We start from the raw sequence: 9,795 nt of genomic DNA on the forward strand, positions 1-9,795 counted from the left end.
GAGGAGGAGGAGGAGGAGGAGGAGGAGGAAGGCTCCCTCCATCCCCTAGAGCGAATGGCTGAGGCTGAAGTGTAGAAAAATAAAGAGCCAGGGACGGAGAGCAGAGGAGTCCGGCGCGGGGGGGGGGGGGGGGGAGAGCCCCCCCCCGCTCACCCGACGTCTTTATGACGTGGAAGAGCGTGACATTGTAGATGACCTGGTGGCCGTTGTTCCAGGTGTAGAGCACCCTCTCCCGCGGGTTGTAGTCCAGCATGGATATGTGGGAATACTGGTTGTGGAAGGGAATATCCGTGTATTCGTAGCTGGAAGTGTTTGTGTAGTAGGCAAAATAGATCTTGGCGCCGGCAAGGTGGGAGTTGGTGACGTAGAGCGTGCCGCAGATCATGAAGGACTCTCCGGCGCTTCGTTTGGGGTAACCCGTGTCCCAGCTCCGCAGGACCTCCAGCGTCTGGGGGTCCACCCGGCTCACCACGATGTTGCCGGCGTTTTGGTTGGTGGTGTAGACGGCCCACAGCCCACTCTCGTCCACCATGAAGTCGATGTCGGAGAAACCACCCCAAGAATAAGGGAAGGTGTTGTTGTAGCCGGCGCCGGCAAGGCTGCGCTGCACCAGCACGCTGCGGGAGCGAAAGTGGTACTTCACCGCGATGTTACTCTGGTATTTGTTGTAGTAGAGGGAGCCGTTGAAGACCACGTGGCCGGTGCCGGCCCAGGGATGCGGCAGGAGATGCTGCACGAAGTTCTGTCCCGTCACGAAGTCGTTCAAGGTCCGAAACTCCAAGACCCGGCGGCCCTTGTAGTAACCGTCCATGTACCACACCTGCAGCGGGCTCAGGTTAGGGGTGCCCGGCCAAAACCCCCCCCCCCCCCCCGTCAAGATTGCCTCCCAGGACAGACGGACGTGACCCATGTCCTGCGCGCCGCCCCCAGCACGTGCAGCCATTTACACTGCTACCACGTGCCGGGACAGAAAATGTTTCTGGCTTCCCCCTTTAAACATGTTTTCTGCTCTTTCTGAAGATCAAATGCTTGGCTAATTTTTAATAAGAGGGTGCGCTTCCTTAGAAACACCCAGCGTGATTGAGTTCCCCGCCTGCAGAAACTCCGAGGAAGCTCCTGCCCAGCCTCCCACCGCGGCAGCCCAGTTTCCTTCATTAGCACTTGGCAGAGCTCCGCAGCGGCAGCACGTGCCCCACGCGCAGCGGAGCAGAGGGTTTGCGCCCCGGTGAGGGGGCACCCGGGCGCGGGCACCCCAGGCAGCGTGCAGCCCGGGTGCACGGGCGGCGTGCGCTCCGGAGAGCGTGCGCCGAGATGCGGACACCCCGGGCAGCGTGCACGGGAAGCGTGCACCAAGGTGCATGGACCCCAGGCAGTGTGCACGGACAGCGTGTAACCCGAGGAGCATGCACCGAGGTGCAGGGACCCCTGGCAGCATGCACAGGCAGCGTGCAACCCAGGGAGCACACACCAAGATGCATGGACCCCAGGCAGCGTGCACCCCAGGCAGCGTGCACCGAGGTACATGGACCCCAGGAAGCGTGCACCCCAGGCACTGTGCACCTTGGTGCAGGGACTCCTAGCAGCGTACACGGGCAGCGTGCACCCCAGGGAGCATGCACCAAGGTGCAGGGACCCCTGGCAGTGTGCATGGGCAGCTTGCACCAAGAAGAGCACGCACCTTGGTGCATGGACCCCAGGCAGCGTGCACCCCAGAGAGCACGCACCTTGGTGCATGGACTCCTAGCAGCGTGCACGGGCAGCGCGCACTCCAGGGAGCATGCACCAAGATGCATGGACCCCAGGCAGCGTGCACGGGCAGCGTGCACCCCAGAGAGCACGCACCTTGGTGCATGGACCCCAGGCAGCGTGCACCCCAGAGAGCACGCACCTTGGTGCATGGACCCCAGGCAGCGTGCACCGGCAGTGTGCAACCCAGGGAGCACGCACCAAGGTGCAGGGACCCCTGGCAGCGTGCACGGGCAGCGTGCACCCCAGGCAGCGTGCACCCCAGAGAGCATGCACCTTGGTGCATGGACTCCTAGCAGCGTGCATGGGCAGTGTGCACCAAGGTGCAGGGACCCCTGGCAGTGTGCACGGGCAGCTTGCACCAAGATGCAGGGACCCCAGGCAGCGTGCACGGGCAGCGTGCACCCCAGAGAGCATGCACCTTGGTGCATGGAACCCTGGCAGCATGCACGGGCGAGAGCATGCACCTTGGTGCATGGACTCCTAGCAGCGTGCACCCCAGAGAGCATGCACCTTGGTGCATGGACTCCTAGCAGCGTGCACCCCAGAGAGCATGCACCTTGGTGCATGGACTCCTAGCAGCGTGCACCCCAGAGAGCATGCACCTTGGTGCATGGACTCCTAGCAGCGTGCACGGGCAGTGTGCACCCCAGGGAGCATGCACCAAGGTGCAGGGACCCCTGGCAGTGTGCACGGGCAGCATGCACCCCAGGGAGCATGCACCAAGGTGCCTGGACCCCAGGAAGCATGCACAGGCAGCGTGCACAGGCAGCGTGCACCCCAGGGAGCATGCACGAAGATGCAGGGACCCCTGGCAGCGTGCACGGGCAGCGTGCACCCCAGGGAGCGTGCACCCCAGGGACATGCCCCCGTGGAGGCACAGCCAGGAAGGACACGGCAGCACGAGCCAGGCGGGTTGCAGGGGACACGGTGCCCGAGGAGTGCTGGGGTTTTGCAAAAATTCAGAGCCGGGCCTGCCAAGAGAGGAGCTGCCCACCTGCAAAATTCTCCTCTGCTTGGGCCTGGGAGGGTTTTGGGGAAAAACACCCAGGAAAGAGCCACGCAGGAGCCACCGAAAGCCCAGGCAGGGCTGCCCCCCCGCCCCCATCCCCATGGGTGCCTGCGCCACTCACCCGGCTGTCGGTGCTGGGCGTCATCGTGTCGGTCATCCACGACCCGAAGCGGGAGCCTGATGCTCGGATGGTGATGGGATTGCTGACGCCCGTCAGCTTCCCGCAGCCTGGGAGGGGGGAAAAAGAGTTCGGAGGCAGGGGTGGGCATCCAGGACCACGACGCTGCCCAGCTCCCTCCGGTCCCGTGGGCATCACGCACCGAGCGGGGAGGAACCAGGGCTCCCCTTCACCCCAGGGACCCCCCCAAAGAGTCTCGAGGGATGGGGGACAGGGCAGCAGGATGGGAGATGCTTAAGGAAAAGGCACCGCTGGGTTCCGGCAGCTATGCCCTGAGCAAGGAACAGCGGCTCCTGCACGGGTCCCGGGTCCCGGCCGCACCAGCAAACACCCTGTCGGCACATACTGGAGGATGCTGGGCTGCTGGTATTATTATTATTCTGAAGATATCGGCAGTGCAGCAAAAGAGGAGGCCCAGCACGTGGGCAGAGCGCACGGCAGCGGCAGGCAGCAGCGGCGGCTCGGGCTCTCTGAAACGGGAAGCTGGCAGCATTGGCTGCCTGCCCTGCCTGCACCGAGAGGGACCCTGGGCTTCCCTGCGTGTGCAGGGACGCTGCTGTGAGCGGGGGACCCGGGTGCCCACCCACACCAGAGCCGAGGTGGCGGGGGGGGGGGGGGGGGTGGGCATCGTACCCAGTTTTTGCATGCAGGCGTGCAGCCGCGCCTCCAGCATCAGCACCCGCTGCTGCAGCTCCTCGTAGTCGTAGGCACCCATCTCCTCCTGGATGGCCAGCAAACTCCCGGAGAGGTTCCTCACCTCCTCCTTCAGGTGCACGATCAGCCTCGTGTCCGACTTGTACTGATCCAGGACGGGCATCAGAGGCAGCAGCTCCGTCATCTTGTCCTTGAGCTCCTGTTTAAGGGGTGCAAGGGGAAAAAAAAAAACCCACACCCCACACCCCCCCTTAAATTAAGCCCCCGCCTGGAGGCTGGTGGTGCTTGCCCTCGCGCCTGCTGTCCTTCTGTCCATCCCTCCGGGGGTAGCGAGGAGCTTTCCAGCACAGCGGCACCGATCGAAGAGCGTGGCCTAGTTAACACACCAGAGACGAGCCCTATTCCCTGGGTTGGCAATTAATAACAATTACAAGGCTTTGCACCTTCCAAGCGCTTGGGGAACGGTAGCTAATGAATCACCCGCAGCCGATGCTGTCGCCTCGCTCTGCGGCGCGGGAAGCAGGCAGGATCCGGCCCCACTGCGGGAGCGCTGGGGTGACGGCCCCCCCCTTCCCCAGCCAGCCAGGAGCGGCGGGGGTGGCTGGGCGCGGAGCGATGCTCTACGCAGGAGGGATGCAGGAAGGTGCAGCGACAGCGCTGGGGGAATAAGAGCAACGGGGCAGAGTTATATGCCAGGGCCAGGGTTTTAAAATCTCCGTTTATTTTAGCACAAGGAGAAGGTTAAGAGGCGTTTTGACCTTGGCCTGGAAGCACCCAGGCAAAGGCTTCAGTCTGGCAGGCAAAGGCTGAGCAGGTCCCCGACAGCCAGCGCGGGAACGGGGTGCAAGTACGGGGTGGGGAGAGCACGCCGGCGATGGGTGATGGCTCCAGGCAACGGGTGCGTGTGCACCCAGCAGCCTGCGTGCCGCAGGGATGCTCAGCTCCGGGATTGCCACAGGGATGCCCGGGCCCTGGGAGCCCCGCAGGGATGCCCAGGCCCTGGGAGCCCTGCAGGGATGCCCGGGCCCTGGGAGCCATGCGTGATCCTACCAGGCTTGTGCCAACCGCCACACGGGCACGGCAGGGAAGCGGTGCGGGGGAAGCACGGCAGCGAGCTGGCCCTGGCTGCAAGTCACTCCGCCAAGTCTCCTTCGCTCAAGGACGCTGTAAATCCACAGCCAGCACCAATGTCCCTCTCCAAGGCCCCGGCCCCGCTCGCCGTCCCACGGCTCAGCGGGTTTTCCTGGGAACAAGCCCAGCTCACCAGCACCCTTCCTCCCTCCTCGCCTTTCATTTCAGGGTGGCATTACCGGGCCAACGTTCCCACGTCTCGGTGGGATTGCATCCCGGTCGCGGGGCTCAGCACCTCCTGCTGTGATTAAACCAGCCGAGACATTTGCTGCAGCTCAGATGTTTAATCAATGTCTCGTCTCCGCAACTGTCAGCGCCCAGCGTCCGCCCGAGCATCCTCCGGCCCGTTTCAGTGCCAAAAACCAGCCGTTTCCGAGACAGAAACGCTCTTTAGCTGTCAGGATGAAGCCTTGAGGCTCCCAAAATAAACCAGTGCCCCGGCGGGGGGGGGCGCGGGGCCAGGTAATGGGATTTCTTGAGGGTGCAGAGCCGCTGCAGCACGGGCAGCATTGACTTGCAAGGCTGCATCGATCAGCGCACGGCGCTGGCGGCTGCCACCTGTCAGGTGGAAATCGTGGCTTTGCCGGGGAAGAGCCGTGTTTTGTTTAATTAAAGGTGTCGATTCGCAGCCAGATGGGCTGGGAATTGGCCATCTCCGCTGTCCCGTCACAGCTCCCGCTGCGGCACCCGGGGAGGCGGCAGGATGCGGCCCCGGGTCGGTTTGCCCTGCGCCTTTGTCTGCGCGCCCACCGCGGCTGGGCACCCTCTCCTGCTCCTGCACCGCACCCACCCTGCACTTTCAGGTGACACAGGAATGCTCAGCCCCTGGACTACCACAGGGATGCTCGGCCACCCGGACCGCCACAGGGATGCTCGGCTCCGGGACCACCGCAGGGCTGCTCGGCCACCCGCACCACTGCGGGGATGCTCGGCTCTGGGACCACCGCGGAGATGCTCGGTCACCCAGACCGCCGAAAGCAGGACCCTTCCCAGGGTGCCCACCCGCGTCGTGGCATCACGCGGCACCGCGGGCTCGGGGAGGGCTGCCAAACCCGGCAGCTGGTCCCACGGGGCACGAGAGGCGTCGGGGAGGCGTGGGCTCACCTGGAAGCTCTTGGCGTTGAGGCTCTTCTGGCTCTCAGCAGCCACCTTCAGCCTGGAGTCCAAGCCCTTCATCAGGGTCTCGGTGTTGCGCACGTACTGGAGGTCCCGGTAGGTCCGGAGGTCCAGCACCTCCATCGACTGGGAGATGTTCTGCACCTGCGTGGCGGGTGTGATAAAGCCCTCGGTCTAATTAACGCGGCCCCCCCCCTGCCCCATCTCTGCTGCTAACGAAGAGGCTTGAGCCGGGGAAATTTGGGGTGCGGAGGCAGAGAGGGGATGGGGAAGGGAGAGCAACCCCCAGGACCAGCTCAAGGCCACCGGGTGCTGGTGGGGACACCAGGGGAGACCCCATCCCGGCGTCCCTGTCCCCAGGGAGCCGCAGGATAAGCAGCTCCCCGCTCCACCGCGCCGGCGTTTATGTAAAAGCTTGCGAGAAAACTCTTCCCCCTGCAGCTTTAACATATAAAATAATGCGTTTTACTCATCCTGCTTCAGCTGTTATTTGGTTTTTTTAAACCACCCGAGCGCACATTTCCCAGCCCGCTCTATGAGCTTTCATTCTTTAATTTCATCTGCCGCAGCCGGCAAAGTTATTTTATTTCCACGCTTTCAAATGACGCGAGCGTGGCCATGTTCCTCAAACGGTTATTTATTTATTAGCACCAGCCCCGCTGGTATTTACGGTGCCGCCGCCTCCTCGGAAGGGAGCTGCTTAAGAGGCGTTTTTGCAGCACGTTATATTAAAAGTTTAATCGGGTTTGCGATGTGCCCGGACATGTGAAAAACAGGGAGAAATTAAATGAGCTCTGCTGAGGCAGACGGCTGCCCGCCACGGGGAGGGGAAGGTTAACGGCTTCTGCCAGCATTTCCGCAGAGCCCACGGGGAAGGGGCCGGGAGCGTGGAACCCTCCGTGGGAAACCACGCGTCCCCCGTTCCGCACGGGGAAACCACCCGGGCTCCGTTAAGCGTCGTTTGGCTCTTGGGGCTGCAGGCTAAAGCATGCTTGGGATTTATCTCCGGGCTGATTTCAACTCCGCGGCCACGTGGCGGGCTCGGTTCGTGCGGCAAGGGCATCGCCAACGTGCTGGTGGCACCACGGATGCCTGGCGGCGGGGTGACACCCTTCCGGCAAACCTAATGGCCCCGCGGGAGGATGCGAACGCTCCTCTTTGAAGCGGGATGCGGGAGGGTGAAGGATGCTCGTACCGGCAAACAGCAGCTCTTTGCACAGCGATGTTACGCAGGGAGGAAAGGAGCTGCAGGTGTCCTCGCCGGGACGTGGCTACCGCGTGTGCCAAGGGAAGGGACGAGCCTGTCACGCCCTGCCGTGGGGTGCACCCACGCTGGAAAGGGGTCCCCCACCACGGAGGCCCGTGCTACTGGGCAAGGCTGTGTATCCTCCCACCCACAAATTAACTACTACGTTAGCAGGCTCGTCCGGTAACGCCGATTTAGCGCCGGGCCGGCCAACGCTCACCTTCTCCATGAGCTGGCGGAGCTGGTGGCTGCGCAGGTCACGGGAGCAAGTGCCCTGGACGGGGATGACGGCCGTGCAGAGGCATTTGCCGTCGGGGGCTTGCGCCGAGGTGTAAACCTGCCAGCCCTCGTCGGGGCTCTGGAAGAGGGTCTGCAGGAGAGAGGAGGGGAGATGTCAGGGCCCCGAAGGATGCCAGAGCCGCTCGCCCCGCCGCGCCAGGCTCCCCACGCGTGCCCAGGCTTCCCCAAAACAGCAGGGGCCGGGGCAGGGCTGGCAGCGCGGCATCGCCTTGGCGAGACGCCGGAGCATCCTTCCCTCTCGCCGTCACCTGGCTGGGGACAAGCCAGCAAGGGAGCAACGTCCCGGCGGCAGGATGAGCCCACCAAACTCTTCCTGAACCGTCACCGTCCCCCCGCGGTGCCGGCAAAGCCCGGTACCGAGGGCATCCCACCACAGCGCAGCCCCGCAATCCTGCCCTGCCCGCTGCCACCTCCCACGCAGCTCCTCCAAAACCCGTTCTCATCCCGGTGGATCCAAGCCGCTTTGCATTTTTTTCCCCTCCTTTTAGGTTTTTATCCAGGTCATTTAATATTTTTTTCCCCTCTCCAAGACTCATTTCGCCGCGTCGATCTGCTCCAAATACGAAGGTTTAAGCTTCCCGGCGGGTCCCGCGCTCCCGGGCCGGCCACGAAATGACAGCGGGATGGGAGGGAATGATGAGGAAACGCCCTTCATCATCTCCCACCGGCCAGCTCCGCGTCCCTCCTCTTCCTCCCGCAGACCCAGCCCGGTGTTATTTCCCACTAATAGAGGTGATGAGGCAGAAATTTCCTCCGCCGCGGCCGTCTCGCCCCTGGAGGGGAGCGGAGCTCCGAGTACAAATTGCTAATTCCTTCCCTTTGAATTTCGGGTCCCTTCGCCAGCGGTGGGGAAATACCAGCCCATCCCCCTGCCCAGGTGGGTACCCGGGCATCCCCGGCCGGCCAAGCATCCCACCAGCCCCGCCACCCTCAGGAGGCCCATTTTTGCATCCAGCTGCGGCTTTTCCAAGCAGATCCAGGCTCGGGGTTTTGCTTTTGGTCTCCCAACACAGCCGAGGATGGGGGTGACCGCTGCAGGCTCCCACTGCCCGCAATTTTTGGCTGGGTCCCACCGCACTCGCCACGAAAACCGAGCAGAGAAACATCCAGCACCCCCCCTTTGCCTGATTTATTCATGCCATAAGCCAGCGTTTTTGCGCTGGGCCATTTAGCATTTCATGGGTAATTCATAATTATTAATTATGAAAATCAAGAGCAAGTTCATCGCTCTCCAAGCGCCTTCTGCACTGAGCCAGGCGAAGATAAATGACCCGTTCCCTGTAACAAGCCAGGGACGCTACTTTACTTTACACGCAGCGGTTTTAACTTCATGTTTCACATCGGAAGGGATTTATTGGACACGGCGGTGGCTAAACACCGTTCTCTAACCTCCAGTGCAACCAGAATAAATTAACTGACGGCAGTGTAAAACTCGCCCTTAACCGAGTAAATTCCTGAGTTATCGCAGGGGGAGGTAAATAGAGGATTTATTCAGCCCAGCTCCAAGGCAGCGGAGATGGAGCCCGGTCGGCGCGGGGGCCGGGAGCCCTCAGCAGCCCCGGCTGGTGACGAGCCACATCGCAGGATAACGAGTCCTTAGGCAGGCGCCGGCGGACGGCGTCGTGCTGGCGGACGGCACCGTGCCAGCCGGTCGCCGCTTATGGCAGGTAATTAATGGTGATGAACATTATCAGATATACATGTTGGGAAAGACTTAATGCGTTGTGCGCTCCTACCCACCGAAATTGGGGTCCCCGTGGTAGGAGGGGTCCTCCCAGCTGCTCCGGGCACGACACGGGGCTGGCACCCACGGCACGAGCACCCGCAGCCGGCACAGGCGTCACCCGATCTCTCACCCCCAGGATCCTGGGAGCATCCTGTGCACCAAAAGCTTCATTTCTCCCCCCCCCCCCAAAGAAAAAAAAGCTACTGAAATGAAAGAGCCCAAAGCAAACCCGGAGCAACCCGGGCAGAGCATCTGCAGTCACCAAGGAACCATTTCCCTTTACCCGGGACCCTTCTGGCCGTGGCTGAGCGGCAGGCGGACATAAATACTTTATAGAGGGCTAATGCATAATGGCAGGCAGCAGCCTGTGGCAGGCAGGACGTGTGCAGGCAGCGCTCAAAGCCACCAATTTGGAGGCTGGCAGAGCTCTTCCGCTTGCCAGATTGGGCTTCACGCGGCGTGGAAACCCTGGGGTCCATCCCGAGCGGCCCCCGGGTGCGGGCGGGCATCCGTGGGCGAGAGCCAGATCCCGGGAAGCTGCAGCTCCGCGGCCGCATCCAGCCCCCTCCCTGCAGATAACCCCCAGGGATGGAGGTGGAGGGCAGCCCTGCCCGCGCCTGCCCACTGCGGCTCGGGGGCCTGGAGGCGGCGGCGGCGGCTGCTGGCGGTATTATTAGGTTAAACAC

At 62.8% G+C, this 9,795-nt stretch overlaps 1 protein-coding gene across 1 annotated transcript in view; it reads right to left on the reverse strand.

Annotated features, from left to right (window-relative positions):
- The window catches only part of OLFM2 (olfactomedin 2), a 22,059-nt gene extending 14,600 nt beyond the window's left edge, over positions 1–7,459 (reverse strand). Inside the window, exons 1-5 of the mRNA XM_019472900.1 lie at positions 7,304–7,459; positions 5,826–5,981; positions 3,570–3,789; positions 2,880–2,986; positions 154–820 (exon numbers count right to left, since the gene is read on the reverse strand). Coding sequence (XP_019328445.1) covers positions 154–820; positions 2,880–2,986; positions 3,570–3,789; positions 5,826–5,981; positions 7,304–7,312 — 1,159 coding nt within the window. The 5' untranslated portion in view covers positions 7,313–7,459. The remainder of the gene's footprint in view (positions 1–153; positions 821–2,879; positions 2,987–3,569; positions 3,790–5,825; positions 5,982–7,303) is intronic.
- Between the last annotated feature and the right edge of the window lie 2,336 nt (positions 7,460–9,795).

The sequence above is a fragment of the Aptenodytes forsteri genome, unplaced genomic scaffold, assembly GCF_000699145.1.
Source record: "Aptenodytes forsteri isolate BGI_AS27 unplaced genomic scaffold, ASM69914v1 Scaffold390, whole genome shotgun sequence".
In the NCBI taxonomy this organism is placed as follows: domain Eukaryota; kingdom Metazoa; phylum Chordata; class Aves; order Sphenisciformes; family Spheniscidae; genus Aptenodytes; species Aptenodytes forsteri.